At 47.0% G+C, this 24,460-nt stretch overlaps 1 protein-coding gene across 1 annotated transcript in view; it reads left to right on the forward strand.

Moving 5' to 3' along the window:
* The first annotated feature begins 241 nt into the window (after positions 1 to 241).
* Positions 242 to 24,460, forward strand: part of IFT140 (intraflagellar transport 140) — a 92,871-nt gene continuing 68,652 nt past the window's right edge. The window contains exons 1-9 of the mRNA XM_081089344.1: positions 242 to 294; positions 5,376 to 5,553; positions 10,317 to 10,538; positions 17,999 to 18,120; positions 18,303 to 18,445; positions 20,294 to 20,469; positions 21,589 to 21,680; positions 22,197 to 22,303; positions 23,019 to 23,164. Of these exons, the coding sequence (XP_080945470.1) occupies positions 5,407 to 5,553; positions 10,317 to 10,538; positions 17,999 to 18,120; positions 18,303 to 18,445; positions 20,294 to 20,469; positions 21,589 to 21,680; positions 22,197 to 22,303; positions 23,019 to 23,164 (1,155 nt within the window). The 5' untranslated portion in view covers positions 242 to 294; positions 5,376 to 5,406. The remainder of the gene's footprint in view (positions 295 to 5,375; positions 5,554 to 10,316; positions 10,539 to 17,998; positions 18,121 to 18,302; positions 18,446 to 20,293; positions 20,470 to 21,588; positions 21,681 to 22,196; positions 22,304 to 23,018; positions 23,165 to 24,460) is intronic.

Below are 24,460 nucleotides of genomic sequence, written 5' to 3' on the forward strand. Positions count from 1 at the left end.
GGGTGTCATACCCTGGCCTCTTGGCCCCACTTTACGAGCTAGCGTTGTTGATTCCCGACCGTGGCTGGGATGGGGGTAAACTGCCGGGAAAGACCGTGGAGCTCGCCGCCCGCGGGAACCCGCTTGGCAATCTAACCCTCTGCACGAACGTTCCCGATCATTTTCGGTTCTTTCCGGCCCCGCGTGGCGCTTCGGGCGGCCTCGGCCTCGTAGTCACTCACTTCGGCTGTTTCCGCGTTCCGCGAGCAGCCGTTGTCCTAGCAACGCGCGGCGGCGGCGCAGGGGCCGGGAGAGGTGAGAGCGGTCCAAGGGAGCTGGGGTCGGGGAAGTGAGGGATCAGGAGGCGGGAGCCCCGAGGCGGGCGACGAAGAAGCGGGACCGGGGACGGACTCGGGTGGTGTCGGGGGTGCGGGGCCGGGAGGAGGGCGACGACCAGGCGAGCCAGTCGGGTCCATCGCCATCCCAAGTTGTTTTCGTCCGGAAATCCGGTCTCCGCGGATCTCCCGCGGCCCCAGGCTAGGGGCTTATGGCCTCCTCAGTCGCAGTCCAGGTTCTAGTGAGGGTCGCGCGGCCGTGCGATCCCCGGGGAGCTGACCAGGTGGGTTGGTGGCGGACGCTGGCAGAGTACTTGTGTCCGCGGGCAGGGAGAGAATAAGAAGTACCTTTCTGGGCCGCACGGTCCCAGCCAGGGAAGGCTCTCCTTCGTATCCCCAAGATACAGCTCTGACCCTGCATGTCCCCAGGCCTGCGGGCTGTGGCCTAGAGGCTGGGAGTTTGTGAAGGGGCACTAATATCTACCCCCCACACTCGTCCACTCAGCTCTATTTCCCCAAGTTCCTTCAGGTTCTCTCCTGCAGCATCTCCAAGCAGTAAAGTAACTTACATTAATTAACCTTAATACCACGAACCCCTCCGTTGAATGAGCTTAACAACAGATTCTTTCCCAAAAGTTGGTTTGATGGAGGTGGTAGATGGATGTTGGACGGCTGGAGCCTAGAGGAGTTCATTGATTAGAACAAATGGAATTTTTTCTTTCCCCCAAAGTGTATATATATATTTACCAAATGCTTTTAATGTTCTAGTGACCCTGAGTTTGTTTTCAGGAAAAGTTCACTTGTTTTTGAACTGGTGCAATAAATAGACGTCATTGGCAATGATTTTATTATTAGTCATTTCTCCTTGTGTTTACTCTGGTAACTTGTAATTATGCAGATGATACTGTAGGAAAATGTTAAAGTGCATTTATGCATTGTATAAATGGACTCACTCACTCTGGCCTGTAAACCACTTTTTACAGCTAACAGAACATCAAAGACATCTTTCTTTGCTAATAAATATCTTCATCAGGGATTCACTTATTGGGGGCCTGTTCTGTGCAAGGCACTGTTCTAGGGCCTGGTAACGCTCTAGCAGTCTCCCACTCTGTGGGATAGATACCTGGCAGGGAGTGGAGGATGGTTGACCAAATACACATTTATAATAAAGTCTAAGTACAGCGATGGAGAAGTACAGGGTTCTGCCAGGCCAGCATGGCTCAGTGGTTGGCGTGGACCTATGAACCAGGAGGTCACAGTTTGATTCCCTGTCAGGGCACATGCCAGAGTTGCAGGCTTGATCCCCAGTATGGGGCGTGCAGGAGGTAGCCAGCCAATGATTCTCATCATTGATGTTTCTCTCTCTCCCTCTCCCTTCCTCTCTGAAATCAATAAAAATATACTTTAAAAGAGAAGTACAGGGTTTTATGGGCACTAGAAATCAAGGTGGAGAGCTCCCTGGAGGAAGAGAGGCTTCCTGAGTGCCCAGAGAAGGAGTGTCAGGGAGAGAGTCCCTGGGAAAGCCACAGGCAGGAGGGAACGAGTAATGTAAAGATCTGTTTGCATACATACTTACTACAAAGTGATTTGGAAATAAAAACTATTTCAAACCTGAGGAAATCAGGTTTAAATTTTTCAAGTGCTATTATAATTCTTTCTCCATCATTACAACAAATTAACATTTCACATTTTGCAGAGGAATATTTTCACAAAGTAAATTTGTTAAGCATGAATAGGAATTTCCCATAGTCCAGAATTTAGACACTTGGCTGGCTGCAACATATTAAAACTCACTTTAAAGGGTTTCCTTTGCTATATTGAATCACCAGGTATTTATCTGGTGTATTTTCATTTTTAATAGCTTTGTTTGAAGGTTTGCATAAGGGCTTGACTCAAAGAAATCAGAGCCCCGACCAGTATAGATGTCCTTAGTGATGTGTGTGTGCGCGGGAGAACCCTGCATCTGCCCCTTCCCCTGACTCCAGTCCCCGCAACCCAGTGGTCGGCAAACTTATTAGTCAGCAGAGTCAAATATCAACAGCACAACAATTGAAATTTCTCTTGAGAGCCTAATTTTTAAAACTTAAACTATATAAGTAGGTACATTGTTATTAACTTAATTAGGGTACTCCTAAGGCTTAGGGAGAGCCACACTGAAGGGGCCAAAGAGCCACATGTGGCTCACGAGCCGCAGTTTGCCCACCACGGCACCCGTTGCTCCTCCAACCAGTGCCTGGCTGCTCCCTCAGGAGCCCTGAAGAAGTGCTCAGTGGTTTGTGATGGTGAGAGCACAACCTCGAAAATGTTGCCTTTTCAGGGTACATATTCATAACAAAAAAGTAAACATTTGAAATGTGACTGTTCATTTATACCCATATGCTTTCCAACTGCCCGCTGAAGGGGTTTCCTTCTCTGGATCCAAATTGAGCTTTTGTGGCTTCCTCGGATGCAACTGTGGCATTACTAAAAGCAATGTCATAGTCCATCCCCTATAATGATAGACTGACAGCATTTTACAGGTGTTGAATACTTATTGTGCATAATTTTTTGTTGTGGTTAAATATGCATAATGTAAAATTTAACCGTTTTTAAGTATACAGTTCAGTGGCATGAAGTACCTTCACATTGCCGTACAACCATCACCACCATCATCTCCAGAACTTTTTCCATCTTCCCAAACTGAAACCCTGTACACATTAAACAACTGCCCCCTTCCACCTCAACCCCAGCCCCAGTCCCAGCAGGCCCTGGCACCCACCAACCTACTTTCTGTCTCTGAATTTGACTACTCTAGGTACCTCATATAAGTGGAATCATACATTATTTGCTCTTTTGTGTGTGGCTTATTTCACTCAGCTTAATGTCTTCTAGGTTCATGCATGTTTGTTTGTTTTTTTAAATATATTTTATTGATTTTTTACAGAGAGGAAGGGAGAGGGACAGAGAGCCAGAAACATCGATGAGAGAGAAACATCGATCAGCTGCCTCCTGCACATCCCCCACTGGGGATGTGCCCGCAACCCAGGCACATGCCCCTGACCGGAATCGAACCTGGGACCCTTCAGTCCGCAGGCCGACGCTCTATCCACTGAGCCAAACCGGTTTCGGCGGTTCATGCATGTTTTAATGTGTCATAATTTCATTCCTTTTTAAGGCTGAATGATACTCCATTGAAAATGGAATTTGTGTAATCATTCATCTGTTGATAGGCATTTGGATTGTTTCCCTCTCTTGGCTACTGCGAAAAATGCTGCTATGAATATTTATGTACAAATATCGGTTCAAGCCCCTGTTTTTCTCAATTATTTGTGTATATAAATAATATAAATAATATAATATAAACTGGAATTACCTAATCATATGGTAAGTCTATGTTTAATGTTTTAGGAACCACCATACTGTTTTCCATAGTGACTGCACTATTTTACATCCCACTAGCAATGCAAACGGGTTCCAATTTCTCCACATCCCCACCAACACTTCTTTTTTTAAAACATATTTTATTGATTTTTTACAGAGAGGAAGAGAGAGGGATAGAGAGTTAGAAACATCAATCAGCTGCTTCCTGCACACCTCCCACTGGGAATGTGCCCACAATCAAGGTACATGCCCTTGACCGGAATTGGACCCGGGACCTTTCAGTCCGTAGGCCAATGCTCCATCCACTGAGCCAAACCGGTTAGGGCCCACCAGCGCTTCTTATTTTCTATTTTTTGGATAATAGCCATCTTAATGAGTATGAAGTTGAATAAGTTTAAGTGATAGCAAACCACTCTACACATAGTCTCTTCTCCACTAATTAGCTTCCCCAAAGACTCTGGTATGAAAAATTGGGCAGAAGTCTGACTATCATTTCATTTCTTTTCTTTCTTTTTTTTTTTTTTAAACAGAACCTTTATTTTTTATATATATATATTTTATTGATTTTTTACAGAGAGGAAGGGAGAGAGATAGAGAGTTAGAAACATCGATGAGAGAGAAACATCGATCAGCTGCCTCCTGCACATCTCCTACTGGGGATGTGCCCGCAGCCCAGGTACATGCCCTTGACTGGAATCGAACCTGGGACCTTTCAGTCCGCAGGCCGACGCTCTATCCACTGAGCCAAACCGGTTTCGGCCATTTCATTTCTTTTTTAAAAAAATATATATTTTATTGATTTTTTTATAGCGAGGAAGGGAGAGGGATAGAGAGTTAGAAACATTGATCTGCTGCCTCCTGCACACCCCCTACTGGGGATGTGCCTGCAACCAAGGTAGATGCCCTTGACTTGAATCGAACCTGGGACCCTTCAGTCTGCAGGCCGATGCTCTATCCACTGAGCCAAACCAGTTAGGGGTATCATTTCATTTCATTCACCATTCTAGCCTTCCCTCAAAGGCACAGTATGCACATCTTTTCCAAGAAAGAGAGGAAGGAAAGGAGAGAGGAGGGAGGGAGGGGGAAAAGAAGGAAAGGAGAAAAGGAGGGAGGGAGGGAGGGGTTAAGTTCCTGTAACTATTGAAGTTCAGCTTCTCTGCAGTTGCTGTGGGTTTGTTCTTGACACTCTAACAAAGGAATCCTTTTGCCTTCTACCACCTGAGAGTCGGAGGTGAAGACTGCCTTGGTTTTTCAAGCTTTATCAGAAATTGAGAACTGGGTTTTTCTATACATTTCTCTTTTGTGAAGCAGTTTGCTTTTATTTGATTTGAAAATTTTGCTAAAGGGGGACTATAGAAATATAAATTATCTGCATTATGATCGGAATACAAACGATCAAGGATTACATGTCCAGGCGGCAGGGCTTTTCTTTGCTGTTCCGATGGCAAGAAGTTTTACTGCTTTTCATTACCCTCTGGATCATTGCGGTTCCAGCCCCTTGCTTCTCATTTATTTTTGTTTTTCCTGTTAGAGATCTCTTCCACATAAAATCTCCTGAATCGGTGTGAAGGGACATTTATAAGTTACTGAGTGTCTTGTGTGTGATAGTTCCATGATGCTTTTCTTTCCTGATTCTGTACACAGTCATTTTGTAAAAACAAACAAAAAACCCCGCAGGACTTGGTTGTTTTTCCCCTGCAGGTTCCAGCCCTGACGAGGTCTGAGTTTCATCATGGCCCTCTACTTTGACCACCGGATAGAAGCCCCAGACTCGGCTGGATCTCCTTCTCACATCAGCTGGCACCCTGTTCATCCATTCCTGGCAGTGGCCTCCGTCGGCACAGCCTCAAGAGGCAGCGTGGATATATACCTGGAGCAAGTAAGTACTGGAAGCAATGATTATGACTTCAGTAGCTTCTGGCTCTTGTCTCTTTTTTGGTGAGAGAGGGAAGGGAAGGGGAGGGGAAGGGAGGGGAGGGGAGGGGAGGGGAAGGGAGGGGAGGGGAGGGAAGGGGAGAGATATGGGTGTGGGGGAAGGGGTATATGTGTTATGGTTTGGGTTGTAGGTGGATGGGTTAGGGAGTGTAGGGTACGTTGTGGGAGGAGTATGGGATATAATGTGTGTGTGTGTGTGTGTGTGTGTGTGTATTCTCGCTGAGGTCTTAACTCCCAGTATTATTATTTTACCTCTGCAGTTTAGGTTTGGGGACAGATTTAGGAATGTTTAAGATAGAATTAACAGTCCATTCACAGTCACCAACCAGATATGGCCTCTCAGCATTGTCTCTCATCCTGATCCAATCTCCCTATTTAAAACAATTAGCTGCCATAACAAACGACTGCAAACTGGGTGGCTTAAAACAACAGAAATGTACTATTTACCAGATCTGGAGGCCAGACATCTGAAATGAGGGGCTAGCCGGGCCTCACTCTCTCTGAAGGCTTCCGGGGAGGATCCGTTGCATGGTTTGTCTTTGCTTCTGGTTCCCAGCAGTCCTTGGTGCTCCTGTGTCTGTGCCTGCACCGCGCCAGTCTCTTCCTCCCTCATCACAGGGCTGCCTCCTCTGGGTGTCTCCACTTCTATTAAGGACACAGCCGTATTGGACTAAGGCCCATCCTAATGACCTCATCTTAACTTGATCATCTGCAAAGACCCTATTTCAAATAAGGTCATATCACAGGTACCAGTGGTTAGGACGTTAACATAGCTTTTTAGGAATTAGCACAATTCAACCCATTGCAAAAACTTTCGAGATGCTCTTCAGATTTTCATTGCCCCTCCCCCCCCCCCAATTCTCAGTGCACAACGCACCACAGACTTCACCAAGGAAGTCAGATTTCCCTTCCCACTCACTTCTCAGCCCTCTGTAGTTTCGTTGTCGTACCAGATGCTTCACCCAAGCAGCTGGAGTCATCAGCAGTGTCTGTGACACGCCCTGTGTGTTTTGGGTTCTTACCTGATGCCCCTTCTCTGTGCTGGTCCACGCGCTTGTGAAGTTCTCTGGGAAACCCGCCATGGAGCTGGCAGGAGTGTTCCCCCACCCTGTCTCCTGGACCCAGCCTTCCTCTCCTTCCAAGCCCGGACTGCTGTTGGCATGTCCTGAGCTTGTCTAGGCCTCTTCTCCCTCTGTTTCCTCCTCTGACTGTGACCTGTCATTGTCTATCGATGAACAGTAACGAAACCTATCTCCAGCCCACAAGTCCCCCTGAGCTGCAGACTTAGGAATCCAGCTGCCCACAGGACACCTGGGTGTTTGACACAGGCCTCAAACTTCACAAGTCCAGACTGAACTGAACCTCGCCCCCCCTGCCCCCTTCCCCACACTTTCCTTCAAAGGCTGAGTGTTTTCCATCCTAATGCCCAGGACAGGGGCCTGGGGATGATAGTGACACCCTCCACCCAGCAAACTAGCACCGCTAGTGTCCTGGAGGTCCTCCCCATCCCCCACACAGGGCAGAGCCATCCTTAGGAATCATAGCTGGAGCCACCCACTACCCCCACCTTCCCCACCGCTGCCTTGCTCTTTGGGTGAGGACGGAAGTCGCTGATGTGGCCCCCAGTGCCCCCAAGGCCTGGCTCTCCTGCCTCACAGGGTGCTCCGCCTTCCGCGCTACACACACCTGGCCTTCCCCGCCTTCCAAGTGCCAGTGCTGTGCCTTCCGCACAGGAGAGTCTCCCTTGAACTTTTTATATATATTTTATTGATTTCAGAGAGGAAGGGAGAGGGAGAGAGAGAGAGATAGATACATCAGTGATGAGAGAGCATCATAGATCAGCTGCCTCCTGCATGCCCCAGCCTGGAGATGGAGCCCGCAACCTGGGCATGTGTCCTGACCAGGAATCGAACCATGACCGCCTGGTTCATAGGTCAACACTCAACCACTGAGCTACACTGGTCGGAATCTCCTTGATCTTTTTGCTTAATTACTATATTAGTCCTCCAGGTGAAAGTGGCTCAGTGGCACTTCCTGAGGACGTCCTTCCCTACCTCCCCCCATGCAAGGGCAGACCCTCTTGCTTTCTCACCCACCTCACCATTGAAGGGCTCATCTGTGATACTTGGCGGTCCTTGGCCCCTCCACGGTTGGGAGCTCAGCCAGGCCCCGGCTGCTCTCATGTAGCCCCAGCACCAAGCGCAGTGTCGCCCAGCTTCGTTGGAGCACATTCCTCCCTTCTAGGAGTCAGAGAACACTCCAGTATGCATTATAAAATCTTATTTAGAATAAATATTATATGCCGGGAGCCAGTCCATCCTTGCTGTTTCAAGGGACCTGGCATATATGGCATACTGTTCTTAATATGTTTGCTCACCTTCTTGGCACTATGTGTTTTAACCAAGGTCACCTCTCTGAGAAAGGTTGTTTCCCCAGGTAGGGATTTTCCCCTGAAGTTAGGGAGGGAATAAAACCCCTTAACTAAGTGCCATGCGGGTAATTAATCACTTCAACTACCAACAATCATGCTTAAGCTACATAATCTTTACTCCCTGGAATGGAGATAAGAAATGCCCTAACCTTTGGAATAGAGATTGATAGGATTGGAATCAACTGGTATAAATACAGATGTAACAAGACAACAGGACACAGAACCTAGACACAGAACCTACACAGAACCTAGAGACAGAAGAACTTCGCTGGAGAGAACATGGCAAAAGATCCTGGACAGAGACTGGAGACAAAACCTAGAGACAGAACCTAGCGAGAGAACATGGCAAAAGATCCTGGACAGAAACTGGCCACAGAACCTAGAGACAGAACCTAGCGAGAGAACCTGGCTGAAGAACCTAGAGACAGAACCTGGCTACAGAACTTGGTTGGAGAACCTAGCCAGAACCTGGCTGAAGAACATGGCTACAGAATCTGGTGACCGAACCTGGCTGGGGAACCTGGCTGGAGAACCTAGCAAGAGAACATGGACACAGAACCTGGCTGGCGATCCTAACCAGAACTTCGCTGGAGATCCTGAACAGAACTTGGCTGGAGATCCTGGCTAGAGATCCTGGCTAGGCTGCTGATCAACTGAACGCTGTCTCCACATCATTCCTTCTTCGCCGACTCCGTCCACACCTTTGGGGACCCCTGGACCTGCTGGGGTTGGACCCCAGCAATTATATTCCAAAATAATAGCAATTTTAGACAAAATTTTAAAATTTAGAAAATTAAAAAATACTATTACAAAACAATGTACTTTTTGTGTTTCTAATTGGCACAGGAAAACTTTAGGATTTCTAAATAATTATTAGATGTTAATAAGGTTACAGATGTAGCAGGTATAACTGGAGATTACTAGAGAGAGTTTGGTAGAAGTGCTGAGAACAAACTGTGTTAATTGCTAGAAATACATATTTATACCCTAAACCTATTTCCTTAGAAAATTACAGAAAACAAAAATATACAAGTACATATTCCGTTAGCTATCAGAGCAATGAATCATCACACATCACATAGCCTCTGGAAAAGTCCACTATACACTGGTCAGAAAATGAAAGCAAATGAGGCAAATAACTTCTTGGCATCATTCTAGAAATAACTGATCTTGCAGCCCTGGCGGGGTGGCTCGGTTGGGCGTTGTCCTATGCACTGAAAGGTTGCTGGTTTGATTCCTGGTCAGGGCACATGCCCGGGTTGCGGGCTCAATCCCTAGTAGGGGGCGTGTAGGAGGCAACCGATCTGTTTTGCTCTCACATCAATGCTTTTCTTTTTCTCCCCTCTCCCTCCCTCTCTCTCTAAAAATCAACTTAAAAAAACCTTTAGTAAAAAAAATAATCATAATCATAACCTTGCAGACCCTGAAAAGGCTTTGGGAGTCATCTGACCACAGTTTGAGAACTTTGGTATTGACAAACTTTACCTCGCCTACCACTTATTTTATAAATAAAGTTTTAGCCCTGGTCAGCAGTTCAATGGTTAGAGCATCAGCCAGCACACCAAAGGGTCATGGGTTCAATTCCCGGTCAAGGGCATGTACCTGGGTTGTAGGTCGGGAAGTGTATGGAAAGCAACCAATCAATGTGCCTCTCTCACATTAATGTGTTTTTTTCTCTCTCTCCCCCCTCCCTCCCTCCTTCCCTTATACTTTCTCTAAAAAAATATCCTCAGGTGAGGATTAAAAGTAAATAAATAAATAATAAAGTTTCATTGGAACTCATTGAAATGCTAGCTAGCACCCAGCCGATGTGGCTCAGTGGCTGAGCGTCGACCCCTGAAGCGGGAGGTTAGAATTCTATTCCCAGTAAGGGCACATGCCCAGGTTGGCTCGACTTCCAGTAGGCGGTGTGCAGGAGGCAGCCGGTCAATGATTCTCTCTCATCATTGATGTTGCTGTCTCTCCCTCTCCCTTCCTCTCTCTGAAATGAATAAAAACATAAACAACAAACAACAAAACACCCTAGCTAGCCACCGAGCGGCTCTGAGTATGAGGTCACACTTTCTGATAAGCTGGTCAGCATGGGCTGTTGTGTGTTAACCTTGTTTTCATAGCTCTGCTAGGTCAAGGTTGCTGTTTCTATGACAATGAAATAAAGCAGTTCCCTAAAAACAGCTCTTTATGTCTTCTAGCTGATGTCCCGTGGGGATTAGCTATGCATTCTTGGAGTAGCTGCCACTCTCTGTAACATGGGATTTGCCTCTTGTCCATCACAGGGTGAGCGTGTGCCCGACACGCATGTGGAGAGGTCCTGCCGGGTCACTTCCCTGTGCTGGCACCAGAGCCGGCTGATCCTGGCTGTTGGATGGGAGAGCGGGGAGGTGATCATGTTCAATAAGCAGGAGAAGGAGCAGCATGCGGTCCCCCCAACGCACACCGCTGACATCACTGTCCTCAACTGGAGCACCAACGGGAACTGCCTCCTGTCGGGGGACAGGGTAAGCGGACACCCACCCGGCGACACTGACTTCAGGTCTCGGCGTTTCCCTGTTCGTGCCGTTAGGGACACGTTGGGAAGGGTGCTAAGGACCAAATTATTTGAAACATGTGCTTGCCAAATGAAGTTGACCCTGTCAGATGTCATGGGAGAGTTTGTTTTATATTGGAAGCAAAGTTTGACAGTTTTATTCTACCATCCCACCCTATGGCAGAGGCATGTCTGTCATTTTTAAAACGAACTTTTCTAGGTAACTATGTTCATAAAGATGGCTGAATGCCCCGGGTACTGTCACTTTTATGGCATCACCAAATCACCGGCTTCCCTGAACATATTTCTTCATTGCCTAGGAGTCCCTGGTCCTGATTGTCTGGCTCAGGCAGTTCCACCTGCTTCGGTTGTCCCTCGGGACACTTGGCAGTATTTGGAGACGTGTTTCGTTGTCACAAAGGAGGGGGGCTGCTCGACCTGCATCTAGTGGGTAGAGGCCAGAGAGATTGCTCACCATCCTACAAGGCACAGGACAGACCCCACACAGAAGACCAACAGTGCCCAGGTTGAGAAACCCTGGTCTAGACTCAATTTGATTCATACATGCACAGCAGAAATTTTGCAGTGTGTTCATTAACACATGTTTCAGGTAATACATTTATATGTTTCAAATTTCAAAAGCCATGAAATGGTATGTACTTTGAAAAGCCTCTCTAGCCCTAGCTGGTTTGGCTCAGTGGATAAAGCGTCGGCCTGAGGAACGAAGGGTCCTGGGTTCGATTCTGGTCAAGGGCACATACCATGGTTGCAGGCTCCTCCCTGGTCGGGGCGGGTGCAGGAAGCAACCAATCCATGTGTTTCTCTCACGTGGATGTTTCTGTCTTTCCCTCTCTCTTCCACTTTCTCTATAATCAATGGAAAAATATCCATGGGCAAGGATTAAAAAACAAAAAATAAATAAACTTAAAGAAAAGCCTCTCCACCCATGCCCATCAGTTTCCCCTCTACTCCCTTAAAGTCACGTAAAAATGCATTCTTTCCCCAACTTCCAATTTTGCAAAATTTCAAATCTTGAAAGAATAGTACAAGGGACACCCATATACCCCTTACTAGTACTTAAGTTCACTAGTTATTAACATTTTGACACATCTACTTTCTCTCTCTCTCTCTCTCTCTCTCTCTCTCTCTCTCTCTCTATATATATATATATATATATATATATATATATATATATAATTAAAGCCTAATATGTAAATTGTCCCCTCAACCGGGAGTTTGACCAGGGGGTGGGGCCGGCCAACTGCCTGTGGCCCCTGCCCCCAGCCGGTCCCGCCCCCAATCAGCCTCCCCCACCCCATCAGGGGTGGGCCGGCCAGTCCCCACCCATGCACGAATTTGTGCACCAGGCCTCTAGTACAGTGGTTCTCAACCTGTGGGTTGCGACCCCTTCGGTGGTCGAACAACCCTTTCACAGGGGTCGCCTAAGACCATCCTGCATATCAGATATTTACATTACGATTCATAGCAGTAGCAACATTACAGTTAAGAAGTACCAACGAAAATAATTTTATGGTTGGGTCACAACATGAGGAACTGTACTTAAAGGACCAGAAGGTTGAGAACCAACTGCTCTAGTGTGTATATATATATTTACCTCCCCTCCTGATCATTTGAGAGTTTGTCAAAGACATCATACTTCATTCAGCCCTAACTACTTTGCCATCAATCCCTAAGAATAAGGATCAACCTTTTTAGGAGTTCAGACTAGTTATTGTGTAGAATATTCCTCAGTTTAGATTTGTTTGCTTGTTGCTTTAGATTAAACACTTTTGGTTGCAGATATCACACAAAGGATCTTGTCTCCTTATCCTCCTCTCCTTTCACATAAGTGATATCGAGCTTCTCTTCTGTCTCTTGTCTTTTTCATTTTCCACTGTGTCTTCCAGATCTCTCCATGGTGGTAAACAGCAAACTTCCTTCTTTTCTTTTAACCTGTCTTTCATGATATGACTTCACCAGCCGCTGTTGATAAACATTTCAGCGGCTTCCAGTCTTGCTAAACAGACAGTGACACAGTGGCTAACCTCATGCTTTTGTCATTTCACACATGTGGAAGTTCAGAGACGTTCCTGGAAGTGGGGTGGCAGAGCCTTAGGGCATGTGCGCCTTTGGTTTGGTGGATGTTCCCAAACCTCCCTCCATAGGGCTTGCATCAGTTCACACCAACGCACTAGCTGTGCTTTCTCACAGAGTGTTGTATCCGAATACAGAATTTTGCCTAGAGAAGCGGCATCCCAGTCATGTTCTAGTTTGCATTTCTCTTTTTTTTTTTTTAAATATATTTTATTGATTTTTCACAGAGAGGAAGGGAGAGATATAGAGAGTTAGAAACATCGATGAGAGAGAAACATCGATCAGCTGCCTCCTGCACATCCCCCACTGGGGAAGTGCCTGCAACCCAGGTACATGCCCTTGACCGGAATCGAACCTGGGACCCTTCAGTCCGCAGGCCGACGCTCTATCCGCTGAGCCAAACCGGCTTTGGCTGCATTTCTCTTAATATTGAGGATCAGCATCACTTACCAGAGCCATTGACATTTCCTTTACTGGTCATATCACTTGCACATTCTTTTATTAGCTTGTTCCTTTTTTTCTTGATGATTTTTCTACTCAGTTCCCACCTAAAGACATGGCTGTCCCCAGATTCTGATTCCCTTAGTGGCCTTTCCTACCTCCCTGCTGTGGAATGCTCTGCAAATTCCCGGTAGGAATAAAAGATTTCAAGATGATTGCATTGCATTATTCTCATTTTGACTATATTTAAAAAAAAAAACTAACAAAATAAATTAATTTAGGCATGTAACTAAACTCGGATATGTTTGCTGACCAAGTTCTATGAGTCAAAATATTTAAGAGCAGAAATACCTAATCCTTCTAAGAAAATCTAGACTATGCTGGTCTTAATTTAATAGTGGGCTCACCCCAGCTGGTGTTGGCCCAAGTACTGAAGGGTCTCGGGTTCGATTCCCAGTCAAGAGCATGTACCTGTGTTGCAGGTTCGATCCCTAGTCCCAGATGGTGCATGTGCAGGAGGCAACCAATTGATGTGTCTCTCTGACATCAATGTTTTTTTTCTCTCTCTCTTTCTCTCCATCCCCCCTCTCTAAAAGTCAATGGAAAATATATCCTTGGGTGAGGATTAACCAAATAAATGGATGAATGAATGAATGAATGAATGGCTCAAGCAGGAAAGTAATTCATAACAAATGTATAAGCACTTGGAATGCTGCACCACTGAGTGCACTGGCTTGGCGGAGGGTCTCCTTGGGTCTTCACCAAAGACCCTGCTTTAGGTAGGTTGGTTACCAGTGAAACCAAGCCAGATTAGCTGAAGCAGACCGTGCACTTAATCTGAGGCCGGGGTCTCCAGGGATGGGAACACACTGACTTCATGACGGTCTAGAACAGCGGTTTTCAACCTGTGGGTTGCCACCCCTTTGGGGGTCGAACGACCCTTTCACAGGGGTCGCCTAAGACCATCGGAAAACGCATATATAATTACATATTGTTTTTGTGATTAATCACTATACTTTAATTATGTTCAATTTGTAACAATGAAATTGGGGGTCACCACAACATGAGGAACTGTATTAAAGGGTCAAGGCATTAGGAAGGTTGAGAACCACTGGTCTAGAACCAAGAGTGAGGTGCTGACAGACACAGCTGTCTGCCAGCTCTGTACCTTTCTGTGTACTGTCCTGCTCAAGTTCTCTCTCTCTCTCTGACCCATTCTGTCCATGAGGCAGAATCATCAGGGGTCCTCAAACTTTTTAAACAGGGGGCCAGTTCACTGTCCCTCAGACCATTGGAGGGCCGGACTATAGTTTAAAAAAAAACTATGAACAAATTCCTATGCATACTGCACATATCTAATTTTTTAAATTTTTTTTATTTTTTATTAATTAAATCTTTATTGTTCAGATTATTACATTTGTTCCTCTTTTTTCCCCCCATAACTCCCCTCCACCCAGTTCCCACCCCACCCTCCTCCCTCACTTTCCATCCACTGTCCTCATCCATAGGTGCACGATTTTTGTCCAGTCTCTTCCCGCATCCCCCTCACCCCTTTTCCCCCCAAGAATAGCCAGTCCACTCCCTTTCTATGCCCCTGATTCTATTATAATCACCAGTTCATTCTGTTCATCAGATTATTCACTTGATTTTCAGATTCACTTGCTGATAGATGTGTATTTGTTGTTCATAATTTGTAGTTATTTTGAAGTAAAATAACAAAACGGGAGCAAATACAATATTTGTATTTGCATGTGGCCCGCGGGCTGTAGTTTGAGGACCCCTAGCTGATGAAAACAAATGAAATCACTTGCTCTCGTTTCAGTTCCCACCCAGAGAACACCTGACACTCCTCCGGCCCAAATTCAGCTCAGGCCAAGTGCCCACATGTGCAGTAGTCAGCAGTGGCCAGGGAGGTGGGGAGATCCCTAGGAAAGGGGCACTGGGCAGATCCGAGAAGTGTCCATTAGTAGTTCCATCAGTAAAGAAGTGGAGAGAGTGTCATGTGGGCCAGGTCTTATTTCCCTGTATGCTTTCACTGAGCCAAGTGTAGGATCCAGTAAATCTACACAGGACAAAGGGCAAGTCAGTTCCTACTGTCAGCATAAACTATTAGAGAACCTAGCAGGGTGACCTGTTTCTTTGAAGTGACAGTATGTCGACAACAATCGAATCTAAAACACTATTAACTTCACATCAGTTCCTTCATACATTCAACTCTTGCTCTTCACAGATAGGGCTAATTTCTCATCTTTGGGGTAACTTTTCTTTTGTTTTCTTTTTCTTTTCTTTTTTTTGGGGTAGGTTTTCTTTAGAGCCTTACTGTGTAAAATTATAGTAAATGAGCCCAGCCAGTGTGGCTCAGTGGTTGGGCATCAACCTATGAATCAGGAGGTCACCATTCCATTACTGGTCAGGGCACATGCCTGGTTTTCAGGCTCAAAATCCCAAGTAAGGGGCATGCAGGAGGCTGCCAATAAATGATCCTCTCCCATCATTGATGTTTCTATCTCTCCCTCTCCCTTCCTCTCTGAAATCAATAAAAATAAAAACAAAATAAAAATTACGGTGAATGAAGTAATTCTAACTCAGAAGGAATGACAGTGAAGAAAAGCTCTGAACACAAAGAATTGCCCTGCAGGAGTAGTGAGAGGTGCAAAAAACACTTAGAATTGGGATGAGGAGCAAGGCTGCCACAAGGGAAACAGACATCTCAGAGCTCACCTCTAAATCGCCACCCTGTGCTGCATTTCCCGCCGGTCAGCCAGACCCTGGCACAAAGCACGTTTGAGTCATTGCCTCCTTGGGAGGCAGTGATTGCGGTGGGCTACATCTATCCTGTCAACACAAGGGGTGTACACTCACACATGAAATCACTGCTCCCGGGGCCCAGGGGCTCTGAACACCTTCCTCAAAACAACAGTCTAGAAGTCTGGACATTCGAAGTATGCCCTCATTGTATTCAGGAATTGCCAGTTAGAAGCTTGTATGTGCTAAGGAAGATCTCTATGAAGTTCATTGTTACGTTAAAGAATAAGTACTGGTTGATTGCACATGAAGGGCAGAGCAAAGGGACGTCTCTACAAGTGTTATGTACGCATCATACACCATCAGGCACACAGCATCCCACAGTATGGTTCTCTAGGGGGGAGGCTGGGCCACTGGGGAAGGAAACATTTTCGTTTTCTTTTTCACTATGCAAGTGAAACTAAAGGAACCAATAATGCATTTATTCTTCATAAAGCTGGCAAAGTCAAGAATTAGTGTGATACTATATACTATTCATAATATATATGAATATATATATTTGTTACATACTATTTTCAATCTTCCATCACTTTTCTTAGAGATTTACTATATAATTTGTTTTTAAAGTCAACCTTATTGGAAGATCATATTCCTATGTACAATAAAGTGATTTACCCAGCATGTGGGGATGCTGGAATCCATGCTAATTGAAAGCAGGGTGGGAGGAAGAGTATACTGTTTGCTAAAACATCCACTGATCTTGAACAGGAAACATGCCTTGAGGAATGTCTAGGCATCAAAACAAAGGCGCTTGGCAGACAGATTCAGATGGAAATACTGCCATGTGCATGGCTTGGCTCTCATCCCTGGTCGAGGAGCCTCCTAGACCAGTTCCAATGCAGCCGTCTCCTCCCTGCTGTTGATTGAGACTTTGATGGTGTTTAAATTGAACATATAATAGCCCTGGCACCCAGATCCTGGTTTCTATTGGTTTCCTCCAACGTAGGGAACCAGGGCTCCTTGATGGCTGACTCTAGGACTGGAGCAGGACAGTGAGCTTAGAGATTCTGTAGTGGCAGGAAGTAAGGAAGTGCTCACAGAGCGAGCCGAAAGAGCTCCCAGTGGCCGAAGCTGGAAGAACTGGAGCAACAAAATAAATAAAACAGTATTAGATTATAACCCAAAGTAGGAAATAAGTCCATACTGATTTAAATCTATGACTGAATTAATAAGTGGTAGGGAAGAGGCATCTCCCTGTGCTGAGGAACCCCAAATTATTCATGTAGACATTTCATGGTCAAAAAGGTGAGACGTAACTCCCCTCCCCTGTGCATAGTGACGTCGTTCCAAACGGTGCAGGATAGAGGGGTGGGGGGAAGACCTGCACAGCGGAGACACCTGACAAACATGACCTCAGCCAGAAGATCTGGGTCAGTGTCACAGAGACAAGTCACGTGATGGCATGGACCCATGGTCCGATATGCCGAGAAGAGCACTTTATATCTGTGTTCTCCCAAAACCTGCAACCCCAGTCAACAATGAGAAAAAACGACTGATCTCAATAGAGGGACAATCCACACAATCCCTTTATAGACCTCAAAACTGTCAAGATCATCAAAAACAGGAGAGTCTGACATGTGGTCTCAGCCCAGAGGAGCCTAAGGAGACCAAACATCACATGGTCCTGTTGACCCTGGGGCTGGAAGAGGACATTAGGGAGGCACTAAAGAAATTGTACAAAGGCTTTGGTTAATATAATGTACCAATATTGGCTTATTAATCTGAGGGCTGTACCACACCAATGTAAGATCTAACGATAGGAGAAATTAGGCGGGGGTATGAAATTTATTGGAACTGTTTTCACAACTATTCCACAAATCTGAATCTATTACAAACTTGAAAGTTTGTTTTAACTAAAAATGTGACAGTTGTTATCTCCAGGGAGTAAGGATGGAGGGGGTACATGGAAAAGTTTCTGGTTCCTTCACTGAACACTTGAATTGTTTGTATTTGTCATGGTGCACATGTAGTTTTGTTTAAAAAAAAAGAGAGAGAGAGAGAAATAAGCATGTGTTCTGTTGCACAGTGTAACTCTTGCCTTGACCAGTCACTCAGTAAGAATGCGTTTCCTCCACATGATGGGTTTTCCAGCTTGGTGTCCTGCTCGTGTGGAGGTTGGATCAAAGGGGCCGAGTACAAGGGACACCCCTGCTGAAGCATGAATACGGAAGACACCTGACGTACTGCATCTTCCGGCTCCCCCCTCCCGGAGAGTAAGTCTGAGCTTCCGTAGTGGCCTGAGGTTAAATCCTTTGGGGGGATGAGCAGAGGTGTGGCTCCTCCGGACACACTGGAGGGATCATAGCAATGAGCCGCTCTCAGCATCTGTAGTGACAGCACTTTCCTACGAGGAATAACAAGGAATCCTGACGTTCTGGGTCGTATTTGCTTTCAGGGACCTCGTTCAGTTGGCAAAGGCAGCTGTGAGCGGAGATGAGAAAGCCCTGGACATGTTTAACTGGAGGAAAAGTGGCTTTGGAAGTTTCTTGAAAATGGGATCTCAAGAGGGACTGTCATTCTTTGTCAGCTTGATGGATGGTAAGAAGCTTCGTTTGGGGTTCTAGGACACGGAAGCCTTTCTAGGGCGTCTGATAAGGATATAAAACAAATAGATGGCGTTTCTGCATAAAACTACAGGCTGCGTGTGTGCCAACCTCAGAGTGATGCATTCGCCAACTTTTTGCAGTTATTTATCCAGTATTCAAAGAATGGCTTCGCTTAGTTCTAATTAGAGACAAATTGAACTTTATTTTTATTTGGAGGCTTTTCAAAAACACATTTTTATTGATTTCAGAGAGGAAGGAAGAGGGGGAGAGAGAGAGAGAGAGAGAGAGAGAGAGAGAGAGAGAGAGAGAGAGAGAGAAACATCAATGATGAGAGAATCATTGATCGGCTGCCTCCTGCACGCCCCCTACTGGGGATTGAGCCCAAAACTCGGTCATGTGCCCTGACCAGGAATCAAACGGTGACCTCCTGGTTCATGGGTTGACACTCAACCACTGAGCCACATGGGCCAGGCAGGATGGATGGGTGTTGTTTCCAGCCTGCAGTCACCAGCCAGCCTTCGTGAGTGGCCCACATTAAGTGATTTGAACACAACTCCTCCTTAGTGTAAAGAGTGAGACAGGCTGCCCCAGTGACAGCTGATACATGCAATATGAAGTTAAGAGAAAACTAGAGTCTTTGTAGTCACATGAGACGTTCACAAGTGTGTGTCTGCTGTGAGGAAGAGGCCAAGGAAATGAGGCTTGCACAAGGCGGTGAAGTTTGAGGAGGCTGTGTCAGCATGACAGGAAGAGGAGAGCGGATGAGAGCTGGAAGGGGCTGGGGCTTTTAAGATACCTTACATTTAGGCGATAAAGAGACCGCGCTGAGGGAATTCAGGGAGGTCACCGCAGGGACCTGGAGCGCGCACAGTGCCATGGGGGTGCAGGGAGGGGAGATGCCAGTGCAGGGGCCCCTGAGGAAGAGTTGACAAGATGGTGTGGAAAGAGATGCATGAAGGGAGAGACGTTGGCGTCTGGAAGAGGGCTGTGCAGTGGTGTCAGCTCTTCCTTCCCCTCGGTAACTTGGGCTTCAAAGGCAGATTATCTCATATCTGTGTGCCCCGGCTTCCTAGTGTATAAAACGGAGACAGTGATAGTAAGAGTACCGCTGCGAGAGCTCGCCGGAAATAGAGTGGAGTTAATACGCATGTGAGTGCTTATCACCTAGCTAGCCTGCCACACATACGTGCTGAGTAGATGCTCGTTGTTGTTGCAATTAGCCTCTAGAGAATGTTGAACTTTCAGTTTCATAAGAAACAAGTTACCTATTAGGAATAAGATGAGGAGGCTCCAGAGAGCAGCAGCAGTGAACTGGATCCCCGGGGGGGTTCCACCTGCCAACCTCAGAAGCTGGGAGAGAAACCAGGAGGTGGGCAAGGGACTGGCACGCTCAGGGTGGACAGGAGAAGGAGGGGTTCCAGGCTGGAGAGGCCCTGCGGCTTAGGGCAAAACAGCCAACCAACCATGCACGGGACAGAGGGGACAGACCTAGGGGTAGGGCAGGTCACAACCTAGGACCTCGGTGCATGGGTGACAGATGAGCACCTCATGTTAGGGGACCAGGATGAACAAAGAGTTCTAAGGCTGCGGAGTCAGGCGGTCATCAGTGTGAAAGTCCGAATCATCCGAGGTTGGTTTGGTGGAGGTAGTGATGGCTGAGGCATCAGGCGTCAAGGCTGAACGTATTCCCGAGATGGCAGCCTGTGAGGTCATATGCAGATGTTTTTGAAATATTTTCTTTGCAAATTTTTTGCAAATTTTTATAACGAAGATGTTTATTTTGAGAACGCTCCCTAAGGACATAGAAATGGCTGCTGGTGACGGTCCTCTTTGCCCTCAGGGACAGTGCACTACGTGGATGAGAAAGGCAAGACCACTCAGTTGGCGTCCACAGATAGCTCCATCCAAACACTCTTCTACCTCGAGAAGAGGGAGGCGCTGGTGGTGGTCACGGAGAACCTGCTGCTGTCCCTGTACTCGGTGACGCCTGAGGGCAAAGCAGAAGAAGTGATGAAGGTGGGCAGGGGGGCAGGGCCCCGGCTGGGTTCTCCTGACCTGATTAATCACCCTTTCCAGTTCCTTAGCAAAGCTGTTTCACGGCCACTCCCAGAGCTGTTTAGTACCGTGATGCGTTGTACCACCTTCCGCTCAGGTGAGGGGAAGTGAGAGTGAAGATTTTTCTGGCGTCAGTGGACAGACAAGGTGAGTCAGGCTGCGCCCTCCAGGATTGCTTCACTGGCGGCCTGCAGACCCGGGCGTGAGAATAACCGCTCACTTTGCAGCAGCCCGTTCAACCTCCACCATGGAATTGTGGGGAGGGAGGGGCATCGCCCTGGTTCCTGGCTGTGCAGACAAGGCCTGGAGGGGGCTCACTCACCATTGAGAGCCTTGGGATTTCCCCCCATGTGCGTCTGTCCCAGCTGCCCCAGGCACACAGGCACGTGGTTTCACCTGAGGGATGTCTATCCCTCAGCAGGTGTTCCACTGTGGCTACTGAGACGTATACCTTGACGTCCTTGAAGGTGCCTCGCGGCATCAGCCCCGGGCCCTCAGCGCCAGGAGGACACCCCTGTCCTGTCAGGTGCTGCTCATCGCTGCCCACCTGCTAGTTTCTTGGTTTATACCAGAGGAACTCATGTTCCTTGGAGAACTCTGAACTTCCCCTAAAGATACCCATAGATTATGGAATGGATTGATTTTTTATCAGTCGGCATTTGTTTGGTCATTTGTGTATCTTTGAGCACAGCAGTTGAAAACATGGTTGCTCAATCACGTGGACCTGGGTTCAAGTTCCCCCTGAGCCACTGCAAAACGGGTATGATGCCTGCCTTGGGGGGCATGGTGGTTCCTGACCTTGGTCCTCGGCTCAGCTTGGTAGTCACGCTGGAAATGGGCTACGTGCGGTGCGCCGGCAGCCACTATATTAACCACTTAGTGTGCAAGGGCGGCTCTCAGCGTTGGCTGTGCAGCCTGGAAAGCTGGGCGTGCCTTTCCAAATGTTCATCTTCACCTCGCACCTCCATTACTGCTGAGTCTGCAGGAAGTCACTGCAGACAGAGAGTCCAGGCTCCCAGGCAGGGACACACAGCCCCAGCAAAACGGCATGCTCATTTCGGGTTGTTTTTCCTAATTCAGGTAAAGCTGAGTGGGAAAACGGGTCACCAGGCAGACATCGCTTTGATTGAAGGCAGCCTTCTGGTGACCGCCATCGGGGAAGCAGCCCTCAGGTGAGACTTGACACGCCAGGGATTGTGGGATGAAAAGTCAATCACAAATTTGTGATGAATTTTCACAAATTGGACACACCCAGGTAACAGCTCCGAGATCAGAGAACAGAGCACATTAGAGACCCAGGCGTCCCTGCCCCCACGCCGGGGTGGACCTGTCCCGTCTGCCTGCGGAGTCCCTCTGCCTGGTTTCTGTGAGCGCCTGCTTCTCGCTGCTGCGGTTCCACATGATACTGGTGGCTCTCCTGGGTGCGTGTGGTTGCAGGTCTTTTGTTCTCATCGTGACCTGGTGTCTGTCACGCATGGACCCTCTTTTATTAATAGCTGCTTCCTTTGAAGACGAACAGGGTACCAAACAGATCTAAATGTAATGACGGCCTGCTTGTCACGCCAGAGTCCAAAGGGCCATGACTTCTCCCTGGGTTTACAGCTCGCTCGGCGAGTTGGACAAGCCCCTCAGAGCCGAGGGCAGCTCACTGGCAGTCTCCTTGGTGAGCATTGTTCCTTCCCTTGTAGATTCTGGGACTTAGAAGGAGGAGAGAATTACGTGCTGAGTCCAGAGGAGAAGTTCGGTTTTGAAAAAGGAGAGAATATAAACTGTGTTTCTTACTGTAAGATCAAAGGTGAGATTTCTCGGGCTGGCATAAGGGAGAAGGAGAACCAACCTCCTGCTTTGCTCTTTGGCTGCAAAATGATGATGGTGGCTATTTAAAGGCTGGTAACTCGGTTATAACTGTCAAGTCATTTGAATAAAATCAGTCAAGAATGAGAAAGTAACAGTGAAGCTTTTTATCCCACATGAAGGTCAAGAGTTTGGTCCAAAGTGTGACCAACCTGGCTGTCTGCAATTGATCTCCATTCTCTCCCAGACCCCAAGAAAAAGACAGTGTGGGAAACTTTAGAAATATATGTACATACGTGTATGTAAATGTATGTATGTATGTATGTGTGTATGTATGTATGTGTATAAGTGTACACACAGGGAAGACAGAACAGGAGATGAGCCAGAGTGGCATTTATTTCGTGCCTGCTGAGTGCTAAGTGCTGCTCTGGCATTGAAGACGCAGATGGGCAGGCAGATAGGCCTCCGCTCTCATGGAGAAAAAGAAGAACCAGCATCCGTAGCCCCACCAATCACATGCGCACATGCACCCACTGTATCGCCAGGTAGCCAGCCATCAGTTCCTGCGAAGGAAGATACAGCAGGCGAGGGCTGGAGAGTTGCTGGGTAGAGGGCTGATGGACTGGCATTTCAGAGAGGGTGGTCAGAGAAGGGAGCTTGCTGCTGTTCTAATCCCTTTTCAAGTCAATGACTGTGGACTCGGTTTTTACCTGTAGGTCTTCTGGCAGCGGGCACTGATAAAGGGCGAGTAGCCATGTGGAAGAAAGTGCCAGGCCCCCATAGCAGCCGGGGAGTGGAGGGCAAAGACATGTGGACCCTTCAAACCCCTACTGAGCTCGAAGGGAACATCACGCAGATAAAGGTACAACTCTACCAGGGCATCGGATACACTCATTTTGTGCCCTACAAAAGTGAAGGAAGTAATTGACTTTGTACCTATCATTGTAAGTTATTCAGTTTAAAAGACTATAATATAAAAATAAAGGCCTTTTGGTGTTTAGAATTGCAGAAAAGGGATTGTGGATCTGTAGTAATCTATATTTACTTTTTCTACCCACCCCTTTATCTCTATCCTTCATCTTTCTGTCTGTCTGTCTGTCTATCTACCTATCTATCTATCTATGTTAAAACGGCTTTATTGGGTTACGTAACATACCAGGTGGTCTTTAGTATATTCGCAGAATTTTTTAATCATCACAATATATTTGGAACCATTTCATCGTCCCAGAAAGAAATCTCATACCCATTAGCAGTCACTCCCCATTCCCCTTTCCCCAGCTCTGCAGCCACTAATCTACCTTCTGTGCCTGTGGATTTGCCTATTCTGGACACTTCAGTGGAATCACACTCAATATGCTTGGATATGAGATTCTTTCACTGAGCATTACGTGTTCTAGGTTCATCCCAACTGAAGCATGTGTCAGTGTTTCATTCCTTTTCATGGCTGAGTAGTAGTCCCCTGTCTGAATAGACCATACTTTGTTATCCTTTCATCCAGTGACGGACATTTGGGTTGTTCATACTTTTGGACTGTTACTAATAACTAGAGGCCCGGTGCATGAAAATTCATGCACTGGAGGGGGGTCCCTTAGCCTGGCCTGCCCCCTCTCACAGTGAGGGAGCCCTCAGAGGAAGGTGACGCCCCATCACACGTCTGCTGCTGCCACTGCCAGCAGCACAAGCCTCGGCTGGCCCTGGTTACCTGCGCCTCAGCCCTGCGCAGCCGCCATCTGAGGCTTGCCTGAGCCTCAGTCAGTGGGGGGTGCAGGAGGACCCGAAGCCCCCGGCAGGGCTGAGGGGAATCCAGCGGCAGGCGCGGAGCAGCTGGCCTCGCTCCCCCCACCCCCGTGGGCACTGCCATCTTGTGATGGCATGATGGTCAATTTGCATATTGCCTCTTTATTATATAGGATGAGGATGCTGCTGTAAACATTTATGTACAAGTTTTTGTGTTGACATATGTTTTAATTTCTACTGGGTATTTGGTTCTTTTTTGATCATTTCTGTCTCTTTATTGATAGCCTCTGTTTGGTGAGACATTGAATCATACTTCCTTTACTTCTTTAAGCCTGATTTCTTTTAGTTATTTGAATATATTTTTAACTAGAGGCCCAGTGCATGAAATTCATGCATGGGTAGGGTCCCTAGACCTGGCCGG

Source organism: Myotis nattereri (assembly GCF_964212035.1).
Source record: "Myotis nattereri genome assembly, chromosome: 4".
In the NCBI taxonomy this organism is placed as follows: Eukaryota; Metazoa; Chordata; class Mammalia; order Chiroptera; family Vespertilionidae; genus Myotis; species Myotis nattereri.